At 40.4% G+C, this 23,227-nt stretch overlaps 1 protein-coding gene across 1 annotated transcript; it reads left to right on the forward strand.

Annotated features, from left to right (window-relative positions):
• Nucleotides 1-1,402: 1,402 nt before the first annotated feature.
• LOC131435690 (death-inducer obliterator 1-like) lies at nt 1,403-22,120 on the forward strand. Its single transcript, XM_058603831.1, has 9 exons — nt 1,403-2,137; nt 2,436-4,818; nt 15,934-16,111; nt 16,252-16,593; nt 16,657-17,247; nt 17,314-17,550; nt 17,618-19,189; nt 20,338-20,686; nt 20,758-22,120. The coding sequence occupies exons 1-9, from the start codon at nt 1,933-1,935 to the stop codon at nt 21,453-21,455; spliced, it is 6,555 nt and encodes a 2,184-aa protein (XP_058459814.1). The 5' UTR covers nt 1,403-1,932; the 3' UTR covers nt 21,456-22,120.
• Nucleotides 22,121-23,227: the final 1,107 nt, after the last annotated feature.

The following is a 23,227-nucleotide window of genomic DNA, read 5'->3' on the forward strand; positions in this document are numbered from 1 at the left end:
CTAATGCATAAGCGCACTGACCGTTTCAACAGATTCCTGGAATCATTCGAACTGTTCAATTACAATGATGAAGCTCTACTTTACTTGAAAATCATTCCGAAGTGAAGTCGATGATCGGCGGACAAATTTGTTAGAGTTGGAACTAATTGATTTCCTCATTCGTCAACTAACAATCTCATTTTATTTGTCTTAAAAGACCTAATTAACTCTGACTAGAAGAGCACATCAAACTTGTAACATGTTAACATAACTGGCAATGTAACGATCATCATAATGCACATTGCCCTTCAAGCAAAAACTTATATTCAGCCGACCGAACTCATCATGCAATCTTGCCATAGCCAGTTTTTTTTCCACCCTACCCTACAACAGATCGTTTCGATCTAACTCCTGCTGAATATATCCAGTCACACTTGTCAATCGTTCGGATTTTCGATTGCACACGAACAGTTGGCTCATTTTTACGAACGAACATAATCGCTTCTGATGATGTTCGCTGGCACTCTTTAACTCATGCATTGGCAATTGGGTTCGTGTTTCAAAATCTTGCGATTTTCAATTCTCTCATTCTCCGCCATCGCACGCAGTATGATACCGAACGAGTTTGAGTGACTCTGTTATGTATTATTGAGTACGCAATGGAACGATGATGCATAGTGAAAGATGATCGTGTGTATTCAGGGTGATGATTGATTTTTTCCGTCCTTGATTTCAAATGCGTCTACTATTTGCAACAAATGCAGAGAGCTTTTGTATTATTATGCGTACACTATCATTCTAACAAAAACATGATCTTAACTGAAAAGGACAGCTTTTTATACTCAATGTACAATGCACTGTCGAGATAAAGTTTTCCAACTTTTAAAATGATAGTTTTTATTCTCTGCTAAAAAGAACCAACGAAAGCTCTCAAATTTACCAGCAATCTTCTTAGATTAACCAACTTTATTTTTTTGTTTGTAGCACGGAAGCGTGAAACATCGAGAAAGTATAGGAAGGAAGAAAATTGACAATTCAGCCAGCACCTTCTCACTGAATTGCGATAGATTTCCGAACTAACCGGTTGGACACGAAGTTCATTTGGAATCGAATACGGTTGTTGGAGTGGAATTGATTTCCACAAAGAATTCCGAATGAAATTTTCTTGCCGAATCGGAATTCATTCGTATCTGATAATATGGGATATTCGATGTACTTTTATTATTGTATTTTTGCGTACAGTGTAGCATAGAATATCGCATGTAAATATTACCCAGCCCTATTGCAATTGATTGACAATTGCTCGAGCGAGATGTAAGATTTTCGTTGCGTTGCAGCCCTAAAGAGTGAACAGTTCAGCGAAATACTGTTCGCTGGAAAGTGAAACGAACTTTGCTTGTTTCACCGTGTTCCTTGACAACGCAAGGCCAAAGCCCGAAAATTTCTCGCGACAGCCCAGGCAGAAGTTGTTCGCAAATTTTCATTACCTCCCAAAAACACATTTTCAATGCTTCGAACGGGCCGTAAACCATTCCGACACGTTATCTATGCATTCGGTAGTACGGTTTCGCTAAAGTGCATTTCGGAATCACATTTCGAGGTGTGAAAATTGTGTGCAAGCAAATTTTCCCGGGACCTGTATAGTTGCAGCAAGAGAAAGATGGCGTCCGTCGCGATTTGGTTGCTGCTGCTATTCTCAATGCATCAGAAAAGCAGTCGAACGGGATTGAATATGCGGAACATAGCTGAAGCTTGCTGATTATTAACATAGTGCTGAAAAGATCATAGTGATAGCGCGTGATTATCGGTGAAATAGTAGACAGTGCAGATTTCGTGTAAACAGGAGAACTCGTATCGATTGCGCAAACTGGAATTTGTTTTTGTTGACAAGAAAAAAGATAAAAAAAGTCGAACCGGTAAATAACTCAATTTGATTCAGTAGCCTTGTCAGAAATGTCTAGCTCGGTCTTCAAAATTTATCCGTCGTCCCCGTCAAATCGAGAGGATGAGTTGCTGAACAAGGAAGGAGAAGCTTCGACAACCACCTCCCTCGAAGCTCCCGTTGATGATCGCTTAAAAATTGACTCGAACTTGGTGATAGTCGTCGGCAAGGATGGCAGTGTCCATGTCGATCAAAAAACGCTGCACAGTTTGTTAGGTAAAAAATAAGTAATAGTATGTTGTGGATGAATGAAAAGTAAAATCAATTCACTGTATTGCTAGGTCAATTGGCGTGCTTGCAAAGTTTGGCTGAGTAGCAGAGCAATATGTTGTGAATTTTCCGCGCTTCTTTTCGATTGGTTTCATGTTTTATGCTGTTCGTTTCATGGTAGCATAGTGCGACGTTGCCGTGTTTTTGTTTTGGTTTTGACCGAGGCACAAAATAAAATTTCGTTTTTACTATTGCATTCAATAGTGATACAATTCAAAACTAATGCGGCTTGTTTCTTTTCTAGCTAACGAAACCACGGACACATCGGTTAGTGTTGTACGCATTACTTCCCCTACGCCTAGCATCGAACTGGAAATAGAAGAAGAGCGTCGCCTATTGGAAGAACGGAAACTAGAGCAAGAACTGGAATCGGTTACAGGTGAAGACACGGAGGGTTCTCCCGAATCCGCTAATGCAGTGCAACCTGTCGGGGCAAGCAAAACTGAGACCTCAGCGGCGGGTGTCGTTGCTGGACCGAGTGGGGTGGCTACACGTCGATCCAAAACGACCGCTAAAAGAGACGATGTTTTATTGGATGATGATGAAGAAGCACCACATGTTAGTTTAATGGTAGAAAGATTTTATCCTCCTGCGGAAGCGAAAAAGTTTGCTTCCGAAGTTTTGACACTGGCTGGTTTGCAAAAACCATTGCAAGTAGAAACTGTCATCGATTACGATTTTCAGCGATATACTGTGGCTAACGATCATTGCTACACTCCGCTAACTTCGCCAAGCCAGAAACTTCCTCCAAGAGTTTACTACGAACAGGAGGACTCACCCGTTGAAACACGAACCAGTGAATCATCCGTTGTACCGGAGGTACAACCTGTCGAAGAAGGCACTAGTGGAACTAATAGAAGAAGATTAATCACTAAAGTAGTAGCGCCATCACCTGCAATTAGCGCAAGCCGCCTCAGGAAAACTACATTTCAGAAAGAAGAACAAAGTGACGCTGCGGAGTTGCGTAGCATTCTAGAAGACACCGATTCGGAATATTCCGAGGAAAGTTCTTATTCCGAAGAAGATGATAATGATAGTGACTTGGACTTCAGTATAACTCCCAAGCAATTGAAAAAACGAAATTCAAGATCTAAGAACAAAGCAGCTCAGAAAGCTGTGTTGAAGAAAGACGATTTTAACGAAACAAAAGATACGAAGAAAAAGTTCCCAAAGCTACCCAAGAAACCAGAAACCAGAGTTATTATTTCATCATCTGTTATTAATAAAACGACAAACCCGAAAACGTACGGTCCTAAGCGCGACGTAAATAAAACAGTTGAATCACATTCTACCGCGGCTCCTGTTATCATTGCACCGATTCCCAGTGTGCAAACTCCGGTTACTCCTACTTCTGCTACCGTAACATTAGTGAAAAAAGACAAGAAGCCTGTAAAACCGGCTCACCACGTGGAAGCTCTATTCAGTGATATGACATCACTGTTTTCGACCCCGGACATCATAAAAAAAGTTGGTTCAAATCGACCCAATACCATTACAACTGTTTCATTATCAAACCAAGGTCCGGGCTCAAGCACCCCGATCACTGTTGTTCCGCGCGGATTCGTCCAGTTGTCACCGGCTACCGCAAAAGGAACTCAGAAACTTCCAGCGCACATTTCAATACAAACGCATACCAGCGCTTCGGAGGAACAGGATAAACGTTTAGACCTCATTGATGTACTCAACCAACAAGAAATGGAAGAAACGGAATCGAAACATTCTCAGCATGCTTCGCAAAATACACCGATGGCTGAAGATATTGTGAAAATATTGGAAAACAATCTGCCACCGGGTGGAGTACCCGAATCCGTGCTGCCCATTACCGATAATAGCATTTTGGCCGCGCTTGGTTCCAATGACGATGGCCTTCCGGAGGATCTGTTGCAGCACGTAGCAGAATTGGCAGAGCACAAAGAACTTCAGGAGATTCTCGACAAACAAGTGCTGAGTGTCATCGGCACAGATCCGATAGGTAATCCATCGGTTCCGCCACCTATGCCATCAACGTCGGCACAGATGATTCCAACAATGCCTCCTCGCCAGATGCTCCCAATTACGCAAACTCATAGTACAGTTTCAACGCCGGTTAAATTAACGATTCCGGAGTCCCTACCTACAATGACGGTTAAGGAACAGCTAATGCCACGAAAAGAAGCAATACAAATTCGTCGTAGCGACGGACGGGTTATTACACTCCCGCCTATAGAAGCACCGGCTACAAGATCTGCGAAGCGTCGTGCTCAAACCGGTACCGGCACGGGCCCTCCAGCATCTACCTCCGGAACAATGATAGTCTCCACGGTGGATTCGGTTCTGAATACCAGCTCCTCATCGGTGGGTCTTCAAAGCCCATTGAGCGTCAAACAGATCAAGCACTCGCTGAAAGCAGCATCCACGCCCTTGCTTTATGACGATGGCAGTGGAGGACTGCTGATCGATGAAAATCGCGCCAAGGGTAACAACCGAAGTGGAGCATCCAGCAGAAGAACATCGGAGTCGTCTTCTACGTCGGCTGGTCGGAGCAAACGGTCCAGCGCGGTTTCCGTGGCGGCTGCCGTCACCGCTGTCGCAAACGACGATGACATCGAATCGGACGAGAGCTGGAACTCGGAGGATGATCCGGATAGGTAAGTGATCTTGTGCTGTTTAAAACATGTGATATTTTGCCTTTCGGGCCAGAAACCCTTTGTTAACCCGATTTAAGGTTGTGAATCGAATCCAAGTCGGCTGAGTAAAAGTCGTTCGTCTTTTTGCTCACCCCTTGTCGGTTCTTTTCATGTGCTTACATGTAAGGTACTGTAAGGTAGAGTGCCTATGACCAGAGTAACCACATCTCATCCGTAATGTTGGCAACAATTCGAAACATTTAATCCGAAATATTGGCAGTTTCGTTAGCTTTACATTGTATTTGACCGATCGTTTGCTCGTTTGGAACTGGAAGCTGTCATTCCAAACGAACAGCCGTCGTTACTCTCAAATCGAATGAATCTATGTTGTATAGATTCTACCAGACCATGTCAGCTTGGAGCGAAATCAATCTTCAGTTCAACAACGCCATCGCACGGCATCACATTCAACATATCATGTCAATTGTACGGGTGCGCAGCTCTGCTATTTTGGCGCGCACGAATTTGACATTTCTCTCCCCTATTTCTATGTATGAGCATTTTTCCATCCATACATATATTAGATTCGATGCGGACTCACCTGAGGGCGACATGCTCGCAAAAAAGGATGTTGCCAATGATTTGTTCGGGAAATGTGAGAGCTAGATATCTTGTTAATGTGATGTCTTTGATTCTACTCTATGAGCTCCACTGAGGTAAAGAGGGTTCCAGTGAACAGTATAGAGACTAGGCAATAAATATCAGTGAAGAGCTTAGCTATTCTAATCGCGAATTCCAAGTAGTGAGAAGCTTTTGCAACAATGTAGTTTATGTGCTGTTCAAACGATAACTGCTCATCGAGAAAGACACACCAATCCGCAAAGATTGCCAATTGCCGTTAAAGGAATGCCGCATCCTCTGAGCTGCGAATGGTAAAATAGATCTTGATGTAATCATCGAAAGAAACTCTCAGTCCATCCAGACAAAGATTTACATCGTATAGTAAGAAAATCAGAGTGCCAAAATGACTCCCCTGTGGTATTCCGGACGTTGCAACGAATTGTTCGGAAACATCTATTGAATGATGTTTCCACCAAATCCGAGTCGAGTTTGCAATTGTGATGTGATGATTAATTTGAACGAATGCGGAGGATAGATCCGTATAGATAATGTCCGTCTGCAGCCCGTCTGGCATAGCGTTTGTCACGTAAGATGTAACGACATGAACCCGTGTTGAGTATCATCGATGTACTGCTTGCAATGAATAAAAACCTATTTTAATCCACCTAGTGGTGTAATGATGCCTTTCTCATATTACTCATTACATCATAAATATAACCGTGAAATTCGCAAAAACAACTGTTTATTTAATAGGAATAGGATAGTTTGTTCGGATCTAATCTCACAAACTCTATAAATCCTGTTTAACCTGTAGTTCCGGAACCGAAAGTAGTATCCACAACAAATTAAGGAATTCCGTATGAAACGGTAAGACTTTTCTTTTGAACCTATAAGTTTGTAAAAATCTATTCGGCCATCTCCAAGAAAAGTGAGTGAGATCCTTTTTTGCAGTTTCTAATCACTATTTCCAATTCTCCCGAAACCGGATTCAGATGAACGGAATAGCCAAAGTTGGTTCGTTTGCTACCAACAAATATGACCTACAAATTGGAACAGTTTTGAACGTAGTTAAACTTATACTTACTATCTCATGCTCTATTTCGTTTAAACCAATTAAACTAAATCTAACGGAACGAACCTGCGTTTCTGTTATTACTGCGTGCTAAACAGCATGAATCAGCAGCATGAAACATGTAGTAGGATTGTTATTATTATTATTGACATCACTACACAACGTGTACGAAATATAACAAAGCACGTCTTGTTCGTTTTGTGTTTTCTTCTTCTTTCTTGTCACTCTATATGGCGATTTGAAAACTTTGACACTCATCGCCCTGTTACTGCGGAGCCGGAAGTCGGATCCGGATGAAATTTCACAGTAGCTTTAAAGACAGTATGAACTTTAATTCAAATCAAGATATGTGAAAATCGGTTCAAGCATCGCAGAGGAATCGAAGTGAATTTAGTTTTAGGAGTTTTCCTTCTCCACTTTCGGTGCTCTCGGAACAGGAAAAGAGGGGACCAGTAGTGCCGAATTAAGTTTTTATGCCCACAAACTAACAAGCTCTGCAAATTAGAAGAATTTATCAGACAGTTTTATGTGATTTGTACCTGTTTTTAACCATCGTTCGTGGAAAAATACTAATAAAATTGGTAATTTTCCACGTATCACGCTTTAGTTCCGGAACCGAAAGTCGAATTCAGATAAAATGTTCCACAAATTTTTAGGGTATTATAAGACCTTTCATTTGAATCTAAGTTTGCGAAAATCGGTTGAGTTGTTCCAGAGATAATTTAGTGTAAACTTTTTCTCAAATTTTCACATATTACCATATAACTCCGGAACCGGAAGTCACATTCAAACGAAATTCAATAGCAATCTATGGGACTATAATACCTTTTATTTGAATCTTAGTTTGTGAAAATCGGTTCAGCCATCTCTGAAAAAAGTGAGTGCATATTTTTTTCACTTTTTTGGTACATATCATCCTATATCTCCGGAACCGGAAGTCGGATCGGAATGAAATTCAATAGCAGGCTATGGGACTATGAGACCTTTCATTTGAATCTTTGTTTGTGAAAATCGGTTTGGCCATCTCTGAGAAAAGTGAGTGCATATTTTTGTTACATACACACACACATACACACACACACACACGGACACACACGGACACACACACACAGACATTTGCTCAGTTCGTCGAGCTGAGTCGAATGGTATATGACATTCGGCCCTCCGGGCCTCGGTTAAAAAGTCGATTTTCACAGTGATTGCATAGCCTTTCTATATGAGAAAGGCAAAAATAAAATTCAGTGTTACTTTTACGAACAGCTTAGGAGTAGTGCTAAGCAGCGATGCCAACCCTACGGATTTATCCGTAGATCTACGAATTTCAGTCTTTTCTACGGATCTACGGATGAATCATATGAAATCTACGGATTCAGCATTATTTTACCATAAATCTCCAAATCTAGCATTATATCTCTAGATATCAATAAAAAAGTAATAAAATATTGCTATATCATCTCCATTTTTGTTTGCTTGTCCGATTGGAATAGTAATCATGCATCTAAAAGCCACCGATCAGTCACTGTTGTAAATTTACGAATATTAGTACACTTGAAACCAAATCCACGGATTTGACCTCAAGGACCAGTGGCGCTAAGAAAAGTGATACCACGGTAGTTGTTTACATCTCTTTAATTGTCTTTCTTGTAAACTGGGAACATAATCGAAGTTTTCTGAAAATCGGGAAACACCCCTGTAGCTAATGACATTCTAAATAAGTGGCTAAAGGGTGATATTATTCCAGTTGAACATTTCTTCAAAATAACCGCCGGTATGCCATTTGGTCCAGCAGAGTTTGATGATTTCAAGCCAGCAATAGCCATCAGTGTAGAATTCACTTCTAAGAGTGCTAAAAATAAATAAAAATACCGAAACATTGATCACCGCTCATTCCATTTGCCAATGCTTCAGTGGAGAACACGAGCGAATTATTTCGAAAACAGCTGAGTACTCGAAACGGTATGCTCAACGATGGTAATTCAAATTCCTTCCTTTGCTCATTCACGTGCTTCTAGAAAGCTTTTGGGTTAGACCTACGCTATACCTTCTGTGAAGGCAGCGTTCCACGGTTTTCTTGTGCAGCCTATTTATCCTTATATCATGATTTCGCAAAACATGAACTCCGAGCTTGCAGTATCATGTCAGAGCAGCTCTTTTGGAAGTTTTTTTTTTACCTTTTACCGTTAGCCACGATAATTGCATAGACCAGTACATTGGTGAAGGTCTGTACAGCGGCATTAACAAAATGTCATTGTCGAAAATGTCACCCCAATCAATATTCATTAGGAAGGTAGTCATACTTCCGGAGAGTTCCGAAATACCACAGGGAACTCATCTAGGACCGTTAATATTTTTACTGTACTTCAATGATGTCAATTTTGCTTTGGAAGGTCCTCGCTTATCGTTTGCTGATGATGTCGTCGATGGGAAGCGTTTGATTAGGTGCAATTTCATACAATGACTCGATATGTGCCGTAATGAGCGGCAAATCACGACATCGGTCTGAAGTAAACCACGCGAATGAATAGTCAGTTTAACACGAACCCACACCTGCTGGACACAACATCCCGGGTGTGCTCTCAACCAGTTGAGCTTTTAAATGACGGCGAAGCGCGATGAGCACTCCGCCTCCTCTTGGAACTGCGATCGGTATGGAAAACTTCATAATTTGATCCGCGCATGCCAATCGGTAATCGTCAATCCATGTATCAACGCTACCTACAATTTGGTAGTAAATATACAAATTGGCTGCAGATGCTCGACTGTGGAGGGTGTATCAGAAGCTTCCATTAAGCAGATTTCGGTGTGTCCAGTGCGACATCTATTTGTGCGGTTCGCTCAACACTAGAGCAACACGGAAGATGATAACTGGAAGTGCGAAGCGGGTCGACACTGGAAAGCGGCTCAACTTAACTGTACTTGCCATGAAGTGATGTTCGGAAGATTTCCTTACCACACTCGCAGCAGCGGGATGAGATAAATTATTACTATTGCCACTCTTGTCGTTTTTACGTCCCGGCATCGAAACCGATACTTGATATACGAGTGGTAGATCTAAATTAAGAATACCATTTTAAGGCGGCTCTTTTTGTAGTCTTGAGTTGTCTCACTACAGTGGTCTGTCATGGTAGATGCCGTTAACATAATCATTGTCGAGAATCCACCGCCATTTAATTCCGGGAAAATTGAAAAAGGATTAATTCCGGGAAAATTGAAGAAATTTGCATTAATCAGAGGAAGATCGCGACATCGATCAGGAGGAATATATACTACGCAGAGGAAGAGTGTGAACTTGGCAAGCTTGATACTGAACCACAATTGCTCGACATGACTCCCACGCGTAGATTCGAATAACTGCGCTTCGCACTAAACCCCAAGACGGATAGCGTGTTTCCACAGAGCCAAACAATCGTCTGAGCTTGTCAACCAATTTTCGTCGACACATGAGTTCATACTACCGATGTTTCGGTAGTAAATCTGAAGATAGGAGTTACTTGATCAGACTTGCGATGGAAAACTGGAAACGAGGATTGGATCAGTGCTAGATCCGTTCAATCCAGATGAGTACTTGCCATTTGTGGTAGTTTGAAAGACGTGTTTCGATGGATACAATCATATCTCAGGAATCGTCTTCTTATGGGTAATAAAACTGACGATTATGTTTCGGAAGAATTTTCGGCAACATCTGGAATTCCACGGGGGAGCCATGATCTTCTTGCTGTACTTTAAAGACGTCAATTTTCCTCTAGAAAGATCGCGAATATATTCCGCAACAACACTTTTCTTCGACTTCCTTTACGCCGCATCAACGACGGAATAAACTGTGCCGGCTTACAACGGTCGTTCAACCAAGTGTCGTCTGAGAATGTTTACATACACAAACCATTTATGCCATTCGGGATTTCAGAGTCTCTATTTTGACCGAAGGAAGAACTACGTGTCGTTTGCGGAGCAAAGCAGGGTAGTCAATCTTATCATTAAAAACATCTATTAATAACGCACATGCAACGTCGAACTTATAGTGTATCGAGACCGATTGATAACTCGCGACTTTCGTAGCTTGGTAGTTGGTGAGGTAAGCACCGGAGAGCGAAGTGAATTAATCTGCGTTGTATTGATTTGATGCTATGAGTACCCGTTAGGTAGTGAGGATTCCAAATGACAGAACAGTACTCCAGGTCAGAACGAACAAGTGAGCAATACAGAGATTTTAAGCAGTATACGTCTGTAAAATGTGTAGCCATCCTTATTATAAATCCTAAGTTGCGAGAAGCTTTGAAAACAATATAGCTGATGTGTTTCTTGAATATCAGTTGCTGTTCGAACAGGTCTTTAACACACGACGTCCTGGCTATTGGGGATCCTTTCAGAAAGTATTCGAAATGAAATGGCTCTTTTTTCTTCGAGAGCATAATGGCATTTGTCACGATTCAACTTTATACGATTAACTTTACACTACTCGGTGAGCTTGAGTTTGAGCGACCACCCCTGGTTGCTACTCCGTTACTGATCGGGATTAGCTGAAATTGTACAGGGAGTTTCTAGATGATCCGACCTGGGACTGGTAAATCATCCTTCAATGTACATCTGATAATCCCAGAATTCATCGATCAGTACCGGCGCCGGCCAGGCCCGAACGTAGATCGTCTAAGGAATGGGAAGGGATGTTAGTCCAACACTTGTTGTTACTAGAGGCCGTATATACTACTGCGCACTCCACAAGTGTCACGGATATTGGTTAGTATAAATTTAAGTATTGTTATTCTTCGCGCGCGACTCAGTATGTTCCGGTTTCAAGATGCTTGGATGCACCACTAAACTCACTGACTTCCGGAGTGAACGATTCAACAATATCCTATATTGAAGTCCCGGGAAGTCTTGATTCACAGCTTTTATTCGAGGAAACTGAAAAAAATTGCAATACTATCGCGTAAAGAATAAAAACTTTCCTATTTTTTATAAATGAAATTACGTGATACAAAATGAACGAGTGAATAGGATTTAGACAAAATAGTTTATTCATTACATTGACATATTCTAAATAGTTGTTATAAAATCATTTTAAAACACCAAATAAAGGTCAACAGATTTCACGCGCGTCTTGATTCTTTATTATTTCCACTTTATTATTTTAATTATTTAATAAAATTATAATTTGGTTATATTGGTTGATCTGGGCAGCCGGCTACCGAGAAAAATATTAATTTATTGTTTGAAATATTATTATCAAGTTTTTGCCTTTCTCTATAGAAAGGTATTAGAATTGCTGGAAAAACCAACTTTCGAACGGAGCCTCGGAGACCCATAGTGTTATATACCATTCGACTCAGCTCGACGAGATCGGAAAATGTCTGTGTGTGTGTATGTGTGTGCACTTTTCGAAGATTCGTTCAAATATCTTCGAAAAGTGCACACACATACACACACACACATACATACATACACACACACACAGACATTTTCCGATCTCGTCGAGCTGAGTCGAATGGTATATAACACTATGGGTCTCCGAGGCTCCGTTCGAAAGTCGGTTTTTCCAGCAATTCTAATACCTTTCTATAGAGAAAGGCAAAAAGCCTTCTTAGTCCACTTAGTGAAATTTTCATATATCTTGAAAAATCACCATGAAATTTCCAAAATCGAAAATTTTTTTTGATGCCAAAACTCTTAAAACTGCATAAAACATCGAAATTTAGTGTCATCCCAAAAAAATTTTTTTTTGAAAAAATCAACTTTCTGGAACTTAGAAAAATTTTCATATTTTTTCTAAGTCCCAAAAAGTCGATTTTTTCAAAATTTTTTTTTTTCGAGATGACACTAAATCTCGACGTTTCATGCAATTCTAAGCCTTGTGGCATCAAAATTTTTGTTTCGATTTCGAAAATTTCATGTACTCCCCCCTATGGTGATTTTTCAAGATATATGAAAATTCCACTAAGTGGACTAAGAAGGGTTTTTGCCTTTCTCTATAGAAAGGTATTAGAATTGCTGGAAAAACCGACTTTCGAACGGAGCCTCGGAGACCCATAGTGTTATATACCATTCGACTCAGCTCGACGAGATCGGAAAATGTCTGTGTGTGTGTGTATGTGTGTGCACTTTTCGAAGATATTTGAACGCGCTCAATTTTCTCAGAGATGGCTGAACCGATTTGAACAAACTCGGGCTCGTTTGAAAGCTACTGTCGGGCCATTGATCAAGTTCGAAGATCAAATGGCTGTGACTTTTGGTTCCGGAGATATGATTGTATAAGTGACGTAACCGACAAAAAGCGTTGTATTTGAACGCGCTCAATTTTCTCAGAGATGGCTGAACCGATTTTAACAAACTTGGGCTCGTTTGAAAGCTACTGTCGTACCATTGATCAAGTTCGAAGATCAAATGGCTGTGACTTTTGGTTCCGGAGATATGATTGTATAAGTGACGTAACCGACAAAAAGCGTTGTATTTGAACGCGCTCAATTTTCTCAGAGATGGTTGATCCGATTTTAACAAACTTGGGCTCGTTTGAAAGCTACTGTCGTACCATTGATCAAGTTCGAAGATCAAATGGTTGTGACTTTTGGTTCCAGATATATGATGGCATAAGTGACGTAACCGACAAAACACGATGATTTTTACCGCTCTTATATATATAAGGCTGCCAAAATTTTGGGATCATCTCTATTTTCGTTAAGTTCTAGTGCTCAAAAGTTTAAGCACCTCGAAAAAAGCCTTCATGCAAAATTTGACCTAAATCAGACATGCTTAAGGGGTGCTGCCCGGTGGTAAAGGTTTGACAATTTTCGATCTTGAAAAAGCACCATAGGGGGGGAGTACATGAAATTTCCAAAATCGAAAATTTTTTTTGATGCCGAAACTCTTAAAACTGCATGAAACATCGAAATTTAGTGTCATCTCTAAAAAATTTTTTTTGAAAAAATCAACTTTCTGGGACTTAGAAAAATTTTCATTATTTTTCTAAGTCCCAAAAAGTCGACTTTTTCAAAAAATTTTTTTTTCGAGATGACACTAAATCTCGACGTTTCATGCAATTCTAAGCCTTTTGGCATCAAAAATTTTTTTTCGATTTCGAAAATTTCATGTCTCCCCCCTATGGTGATTTTTCAAGATATATGAAAATTCCACCAAGTGGACTAAGAAGGGTTTTTGCCTTTCTCTATAGAAAGGTATTAGAATTGCTGGAAAAACCGACTTTCGAACGGAGCCTCGGAGACCCATAGTGTTATATACCATTCGACTCAGCTCGACGAGATCGGAAAATGTCTGTGTGTGTGTGTGTGTGTGTGTGTGTGTGTGCATGTGTGTGTGTATGTGTGTATGTGTGTGCACTTTTCGAAGATATTTGAACGCGCTCAATTTTCTCAGAGATGGCTCAACCGATTTTAACAAACTTGGGCTCGTTTGAAAGCTACTGGCGGGCCATTGATCAAGTTCGAAGATTAAATGGTTGTGACTTTTGGTTCCAGATATATGATGGTATAAGTGACGTAACCGACAAAACACGTTGATTTTTACCGCTCTTGTATATATAAGGGTGCCAAAATTTTGGGATCAACTCTATTTTCGTAAAGTTTTTTAGATTAGCATAACTGATTACAAATAGGCAACGCAAATGTCAAGCACTGGTTTGGAAAAATGGTGCTGACTGTGTGACATAAACACTGAAGCATGCTTTTGTGAACTACTCGAATCAATCTGAATCAATTGGTGTCAAACTTAGTATCCAAAATTATTTAATAAAAGTATGAAACATATTTTCATGAGACTGTTATGAAAGAAGAGAAAAGCATTATCACACCACTAGGTGGATTAAGAAGGGTTTTTTTAGATTAGCATCACTGATTACAAATAGGCAACGCAAATGTCAAGCACTGGTTTGGAAAAATGGTGCTGACTGTGTGACATAAACACTGAAGCATGCTTTTGTGAACTACTCGAATCAATCTGAATCAATTGGTGTCAAAATTAGTATCCAAAATTATTTAATAAAAGTATGAAACATATTTTCATGAGACTGTTATGAAAGAAGAGAAAGGCATTATCACACCACTAGGTGGATTAAGAAGGGTTTTGCCTTTCTCTATAGAAAGGAATTAGAATTGCTGGAAAAACCGACTTTCGAACGGAGCCTCGGAGACCCATAGTGTTATATACCATTCGACTCAGCTCGACGAGATCGGAAAATGTCTGTGTGTGTGTGTATGTGTGTGTGTGTATGTGTGTGTGTATGTGTGTATGTGTGTGCACTTTTCGAAGATATTTGAACGCGCTCAATTTTCTCAGAGATGGCTCAACCGATTTTAACAAACTTGGGCTCGTTTGAAAGCTACTATCGGGGCATTGATCAAGTTCGAAGATAAAATGGCTGTGACTTTTGGTTCCGGAGATATGATTGTATAAGTGACGTAACCGACAAAAAGCGTTGTATTTGAACGCGCTCAATTTTCTCAGAGATGGCTGAACCGATTTGAACAAACTTGGACTCGTTTGAAAGCTACTGGCGGGCCATTGATCAAGTTCGAAGATCAAATGGTTGTGACTTTTGGTTCCAGATATATGATGGTATAAGTGACGTAACCGACAAAACACGTTGATTTTTACCGCTCTTGTATATATAAGGGTGCCAAAATTTTGGGATCAACTCTATTTTCGTAAAGTTTTTTAGATTAGCATCACTGATTACAAATAGGCAACGCAAATGTCAAGCACTGGTTTGGAAAAATGATGCTGACTGTGTGACATAAACACTGAAGCATGCTTTTGTGAACTACTCGAATCAATCTGAATCAATTGGTGTCAAAATTAGTATCCAAAATTATTTAATAAAAGTATGAAACATATTTTCATGAGACTGTTATGAAAGAAGAGAAAGGCATTATCACACCACTAGGTGGATTAAGAAGGGTTTTTTTTTACTATGTATTCAATATACCGATATATGTTATCTCTGTTAAACTTTGTAATATCAACGGATTTGCGCAATAGTTGATTTTTATCATTCAATTTATAATCCTGAAAGACAATCAATAACATGGAAAAGGAAAACAATCCAAATAAAACTTTTCTCCGAAGCTCGACGGACATTGATAGGCTGAATGAAGAGATAATTGAGTAAAATAGAGTAATCAAAAGTGAAACATTGAAAATATCTGATAGCTGAGAGGAAAAAGAAACTCCTGCAGTTGTCGCCTTTGCAACCATCGAAGGATGTTAGAACCGAATCCAAGTCTTTCCAATTTGGCAATTGTTATATCGTGATTGATTATATCGAAGACAGAGAAGAAAGATCAGTGTAAAGTTTATCAAAACTCGTTATATGGAAATGACATTATGCTAAATGGCCACCGTCAAATTAGATAACACCAAATGGTTATTAAAAAAATACACAACTGCAGTTATCGGGACTACAATTTCACAACTAACTCATTGTCCTCTGTTTCCAGGCTATGGTGTATCTGCAAGCAGCCACACAACAACCGCTTTATGATCTGCTGTGACGCTTGCGAAGACTGGTTCCATGGCAAGTGTGTCAACATAACCAAAGCGATGGGCCAGCAAATGGAAGAGGATGGCATCGAGTGGACCTGCCCCAACTGCTTGAAGAAAAGACAGGATAAGCAGGTGTGTTTTTTGTCCATTTCATTCCTTACCTTTTTGGGGTGGTATTTGTTTAGAGTTAAAAAATTAGGACAGAGATTAGAACTATAAATTATTACAAATTTTAATCAACCGACTGGATTTTCGATGTTTTTTTTCTTTAGCAACCCAAAATGACCGAGTATTTGCTGACGAGCAGCGGTACATCGAGCATCGAAACTTCAACCGTGATGGTTCATGCGAGCACACCGAAAGTAGTGCCCGTTACGGGTTGCGTCGTTTGTAGCAAGCCTGCCCGAACAAGTTCCGTCTATTGCAGTGACGATTGTATTCGAAAGCATGCCGGTTTAGCCCATAGCTCAACAACGGCTTCCGTTGTTGCGCCGGGGCCATCACCAGCAAAGGTAACAACAGTAACTGCTCTCGTTACGAAAGATAAACCCAAAGATGGTCACCGGCAAGTACAACCACCGGTTGTAATAAAAACTAGCGTTAAAACTGCACCGGTAAGTAGTTGATTTTATTGGTTCTGTTTAATGTCTATTTCATAATATTTTTACCATACTTAGATCATTGTAATGGAACGCAAAACCGGACGTTGTCTAACTGGTAAAAATGCGCCCACAGCGGAAAATCTTAAATCGTGGCTTCTTAGTAATCCAACATTCGAAGTTGTTCCGCCAGGCAGCACACAAGCAGCCATTATTCTAGCCAAACAAGCTGAGGTTCGTATGCAGCTACTGGCAAAAGAATCACAGAAAAAGGCAGCCACTGGCGGAACTGGACAACAATTGTCACAACCTGGAAATAAAGTTCAGACTCAATTGAAACTAAGTGATCAGAAGAAATTGACGGTGGTTAGTCCTTCGAATCCGCAAAGATCACAACAAGCACAAATACCGGCAAAACCAGTTGTGAAAATTGTTCAAAAAACTCCAGTGACAACGCCAGCCTCTAAGACTATTCCGTCAACTGCCATTTCTACACCCAAAATAGCCATCAGTACTACCAAGGTAGTGCAGCCACCGGCTAGCTCTCCAACCACGTCTATCAGTAGCACAAGCAAGCAGCAAAAGAAAACAACTCCGGAACCTAAACCTTCGACTCCACCTGCGATAGCCGGAGAAAATACACGAGTTACTGTACAGAAAACGTTGAAGGTGAGTGTATGAGTGTTTCGGATTGTTTCAAGATTGTTTGTATCCTAATTGCAATTTTCTTTAAAGAAAAATTTGATCCAACGAACCATGGAACTAAGCAGCAAAGAAGCACCCCGGTTGACCGAACAGGAGATTGACAAATTTGCCGAAGAGATTGAAGAAGAGATGTTTGCTCTCTTCAACAAGGATACCGGTATGAAATATCGGGCCAAGTATCGCTCACTGGTATTCAACATAAGAGACAGGAAGAATTTGTCTCTATTCAAGAAGATTTGCGAAAAACGCATCGAGGCTAAGCAACTGGTGAGTGGCTGAGTCGAATTTTGAAACCCTACGACTATTTGAAATCATGTTTGTTTTGTTTTCGCAGGTTCACATGACAGCAGATGAGCTTGCCAGTCAGGAGCTGGCCCAATGGCGGGAGAAAGAAAACAAGCATCAGTTGGAGATGATCAAGAAATCGGAGCTAGATTTGTTGGCGTGTGCCAAGAACTACGTTTTGAAAACACATAAAGGCGAGGAAGTGATCGAAGGCAAACGTGATCACCGTGTACAACTTGATCCGACGACATCGGTCGAGGACGTAGTGACGGTGTTGAATAATTCGACCGTTAGTAGTACCAGTGAAGTTGACAGCGCACTATCCCCTTCCAAAGATGCCAGCTACCGGGCGAAGGAATACGACCTCAGCAACTATGGGAAATATTCATCCGGATTGTATGGAAGTGGGTCTATTTCTAGCAGTTCAACGGTGACTGGTTCAGCGTCGGTTTCGGGTGGCACCGTACCCGCATTATCATCTTCAGTCGCTAGTACATCCACCAAAAAGAAGGAATCCCGACGAAGTCGTAGCAGAAGCAGTAGTCGTGATAGACATCACGATAGGTCCAGGAGTAGATCTAAACATAAGCGAAGAAGAAGCAGAAGCCACGATCGCCATGGTAGCCGAGAGCGGGACCGTGACCGTGGTCGGGACAGAGGCAGATCTCGCCACCGTGATCACAAATCTGAACACAAGTCAGATACCAAGAAACACGATTCCAAGGAATCAGACAGAGACAGGCGGGATAAGGACAAGGTGGCGGTTGACAAACCAAAGGATAAGAAAACTGTGTCTACGGCGGAGAAAGAAAAAACCGGGGAAGACAAAAAAGTTTCCAAGAAGTCAGAAAACGATTCACAGGAACTGGAGAGCTTTAATTTGATTGATCAAATTCTGGCATCTGCCGGTACTAGCGAAGGGAAACTGGCGGAGTCCAGCGCGTTGAGTGAAAATGTCAATCCAGATGAGTCAAGTCCATCTCCTGTCGCATCGATCGAGCAAGACCAGGAGCCTACAAGTACGGTAACGATTCCGACACCGCCGCATTCCACAAATTTCGAGAGTGAATCTCCGACATCTGATTTCTCCTCAAATATTCCAAGTGACGTATCGGAAGAAGCTCGTAAGAAAGCTCTCTTCGTTCATTGGACCGGTAATGTCCACATGATTGACGTTGCCTCCATCGAAATGTCCATGCGATCGGTTAGCGGAGATATTGAGGATGTTGCCAAGGATTTCGCAGAGGACTTGGACATTTGCGGTACGATCAAACCGGAAATCGTGTGGGATTATATAGGTCAAATCAGGAAAAGCCCCAACAAAGAAGTCTGTCTGGTTCGGTTACACTCCAACGAAAGTTCCGCTTACTATACTCTGTACACTCATTTGTATAGCCGAAAACGATACAGTGTTATAAAGTCACCATCACCGTTGATCAAGGACTTCTACATTTTCCCGCTGCCAGCCGAACAAATGGTACCGATGATACTGAAGCCTCTGCGTGGGGTTGGTATAGTCGAAGGAGATAAAAAACCCGATCTGCTGTTGGGAATCATTGTCAAAATCAAAGCCAAACGAAGTGCTTCTGCGTCAACCGCAGCAGGAGCTCCTCCAAGCAAGGTAAGATATCCTATCCGTACAAAAAAGTACGGGTTTGTAATGTCAGAGACATAACTGGATGTCGTGAATACGAATAAAACTGACACTCTTTCTTTATACTTCTGAGTATCAATGAATTGATCGATTGTGTGAATTGTGCAAGCTTTTCCCTTTTTCACTACTAGAATTTGAAACGATACATCTAAATTAAAGTACAGATTAGTTACATTAAACATTCTGATATACAATTAAATATTACGAAATAACCAGTATAGTTCTTTATGATAAGATAATGGTGGTCCTGAAAAAAGTTCTACTACAACTGGTTGAAAAATGGGCCGTATACAGTAAAGTGGAGAAACATTTCGCATTATTCTTTGGATATACGATTATGGTTTATTTCATTTTGAATTTGGATATTTCAATGAAAGAAACTGTCAAAATGCTGTACGAGATAAATTTCTGGCATTCAGAAGAACCAAAATGTGCAATTCTCTAAGATATTAAACACTGTTTGATTATAAACGATAATAAACACTGTTGCGAATTTTGCCCTACAGAAATTGCACAAAGCTAATCAAATTATCCCAGATTTGCACCACACTGATGGTTTTAATTTCTGATTTGTAAAGAAGCAATCTTTATAGTTCTTTAGATAACATTTGGCTCCATTAGAAGGGCTGATTTTGCATAATGTTTCCCATTGTTATCCATTTTTCGTTGTATTTTGCTCCAATGCAAACGACCAGCAGCAGGATGATGCAATCGATCTTCTTTGAAGGAAAATTAGCTTTGCAACCTGAGCGAGGTTTTGTACAATGCAAAAGGTTTGCTTTCACTTCTATGTACTTCACTACCTCAAATCCGTCGTCCGGGTGCGAAAAAGGCAAGCAAGCGTGATGAATTTTCCTCATAATTCACAAAAATTTTAGAAAACACTGTTTTTAATTATTTATGGGTACCTCACACTGTTGAAAATTTAATCACAAATTCCTAATCATATTTCCGATAGCTTGTAGAAAAATTATGTTATTCGCTATGAAGTTCTGCCCATTCTTGTACAGGGTAAATTTTGAAAAGGCGCCCCATAGTAAAGTAAGTCGTATTCACGACAACATTTCTAATTGATGTGAAAATTTATTAAACGTGTACATCACCTCCCTCTACAGTCCTCTCGACGTCAATCGAAGCAATCGACAGCCGCCTCCGGTAGCTCAGCGGGTGTATCGCCCTCGTTTGCTCTCATGCAGCAAGTAATAACAAAATATGCCACAGTGAACAAAAAGTCCGCTGCTAAGCTCGATACCGATACCGCCAAGAGTACTACTCCATCTGGTAATCAAAGCCCGGCACAATCGACGACCAACGTAGCTTCGGCTTCAGGATCAGGCAAATCGGCTTCAGGATCGAACAAATCGGTGCCTGAGTCGAGCGGCATTACAAAGAAGCGGCGTTCTGAGTCCGAATCTCCTGAACAAATTGATATGGACATCATCAAGGGACCGGTTGCTCCTAAAGGTAATGGTCTAAATCCCCCACCAGCAGCAACACAGTAGTTCATTTTTCCTAACTTTTCTCCTATAACACAGCTCAACCAGCCAAAGAGGTTTCGGCTGCCGTGGTGATCGACGACGATGACGATGAAGAACCGTATTCACCCGGATGCATTAGCGATGACAGTGATCATTTTGCCGATGTGACTGCCATTGTAGAAACGAAACAGAAACAGGCCTCAACAGCGGACAAGGAGTCCGAGCGTATTCGCCAGGAAATGGAAGAAATTAACCGAAAGATTGCGGAAGAAAAGAACAAAATAGTAGGTATTATAAATAAGGCCGAACTGAAGGAAGATGAAATCAAATCGACCTTGCCGCCATCGTTGATTACGGATATTTCGATTCCGTCTAATCTGTCGGAAATTTTGGCAAGTATAAAAGCGGTGCCAACGACATCCGAAGTGGCGTCCGCAAAAGTCGCTGTTGAAAAGTCAACCGAGAGGAAAGCACCAACCGAAAACGAAGAAGAGTATATTCCGTCAGCGCCATCGTTTTATTCAAATTATAAATCAAACTATGGATACGGCAATATAACGTCAGCGTCACAAGGATCCGGACCAGCGGAGAGCAGCAGCAAACTGTCGAAACTGTCCGACGAAGAGCTGCTGAGCATGGTCCCAGATGATAGCTATTTGAAACCGCCTGGTTCTGCACCTCCGAGTAAAAAATCTAAATGGGACTCAAATGAACCACCGCCGCCCGGCATGGAAGACACATTTGACGGCGATTAGTCGGCTGGAAACTGTACGACGAAATTGATAGTTGAAATGGTGTGTAGTTCTCATGTCTAATGGAGATTGATTTTAAAAATTAACTCTTTAAATCGCAGCAGCATTCATGATATGTGCAAATAAAGTATAAGGTTATAACTTACTTGTGTTAGGTGTAGTCTTTAAATTATTCAGCTTTCTAGGATTTAAGCAAATTAAGACTACCCATGAAAATCAGCGAAACGAATAAGTTAAATTCAAACCAACCGGTTTCTGTTGGCTATCAAATTAGGTTGCCCGATAGAAAACTGCTAAACGAAATACAGAAAAGCAAATAATTCTGATTTTGGGAAACATCTTGAAATTAATAAGGCTTTAATTTAAGTTAAAATTTTCATTAGTACACTTACCGGTTTGGTAAAAATGCATTGTATAGAAAAAATATCTAATATATAGTAAATAAACTATGTTTAAGGGCATTTATCTAGCATAATTCAATGTAAGCATTGACTCAAACGTAAAATCCCCTACGCCGGGTCTGTTGTAAAAAAATAGTTTGGAACAAAAGCTCTGTAAAAATCGAAAGGTCGATCTATAAATTTTGTTTGGCAGTAAACATATGTTCCACATTTGAAACTACTCTTGTATTTGGTGTATTGAAATCAAGAAAATATATTAAATCACAAGCGAATAAAAAAAACATCTAAACACTTAATCAATATCACATTCGCTTCTACTTGCTGACAGTTTTGCGAAATCCACCCGCACCCTGTGTTCGTCGGGCTGCAAGTCGGTGTTCAATTATTTATTCTTGATACATCCATTCCGGTGACAGTTCACTTTCGTCTTCTTCAGCGAACGACACGTGGGGAGAAGGAAAAAAAAGACGTTTTGGGCAATCTAGACAACGAAGTCTTTTATAAATGGTGAAAGGGGGGAAAACTCTTCACGGTGCATTAATTTTTCACAAATAAAAGTTGAAGTCATATTATAAATTGATTTCCCAGCTTCCCGACACTGCAGCACGTGCTCAACGGAAAAAAAGTTTGACATATCTTCTCTCGCATCGGTGTTCTGAATTTGGTTTTCTAGTATAAATGAACTAGCAGTTAAAATGATAGTATCTACATGACTTCTGTTTTAATCACGTTATGGAAATTCATGAGTATTTATTCTACGAAAATATTTATCATGTGTCGTGAAATGATAAAATATCATTCATCATATTTCTGTGTTATGATCGAATGCAAAAATTTCATTTTGTTTTGAGATCGACCTCAAGTTTTCCGGATCAAACCCGCGGGGATTAAAAGTTACTTCCAAGAGAAAACTTCGAAATATCACGCCAGGAAACTTCAAAGATAAGCACTTGTATTTTGATGAGTTCCTGTATTCCGAACGTATTTAACACAATTAAAAAATATAGCGAAATTTATCCATATTTTTTATTAGACCTGATTCATTAGGCGAGCTAACTAGTTCGAAAACCATTCTATATTGTAATTCTTCCTCCACTACCTAGCTAACTTTTGGAAGTAACTGGTTGAGATGTTCTGGATTTGTTGTAAAACATGCAAACATACCCAGTGTGTATTCACTTTTCATCATATAGTTATTGATGATGTTTTCGTCGGTTTCCTTTTCAGATTTAAAATAGGTGTTCCTCAAAATTTACACGGTATTCTTATCAAATCGGGTCTGTTTTACCTTTAACTACTTTTTCTAAAACCATCAAAAACATCTTTCTCTTATTGAGGGGTTATCCGAACTTTGTGCTAAGGGCACATATCTAA

This window comes from Malaya genurostris, chromosome 3 (assembly GCF_030247185.1).
Source record: "Malaya genurostris strain Urasoe2022 chromosome 3, Malgen_1.1, whole genome shotgun sequence".
In the NCBI taxonomy this organism is placed as follows: Eukaryota; Metazoa; Arthropoda; class Insecta; order Diptera; family Culicidae; genus Malaya; species Malaya genurostris.

Excerpts from the sequence above, each read along its gene's own strand:
- LOC131435690 (XM_058603831.1), top strand. The coding sequence starts at position 1,933 with ATGTCTAGCTCGGTCTTCAAAATTTATCCGTCGTCCCCGTCAAATCGA. Across the intron at positions 16,594-16,656 it reads CTAGCGTTAAAACTGCACCG|ATCATTGTAATGGAACGCAA; the intron begins GTAAGTAGTTGA and ends TACCATACTTAG. Across the intron at positions 17,551-17,617 it reads GCATCGAGGCTAAGCAACTG|GTTCACATGACAGCAGATGA; the intron begins GTGAGTGGCTGA and ends TTGTTTTCGCAG.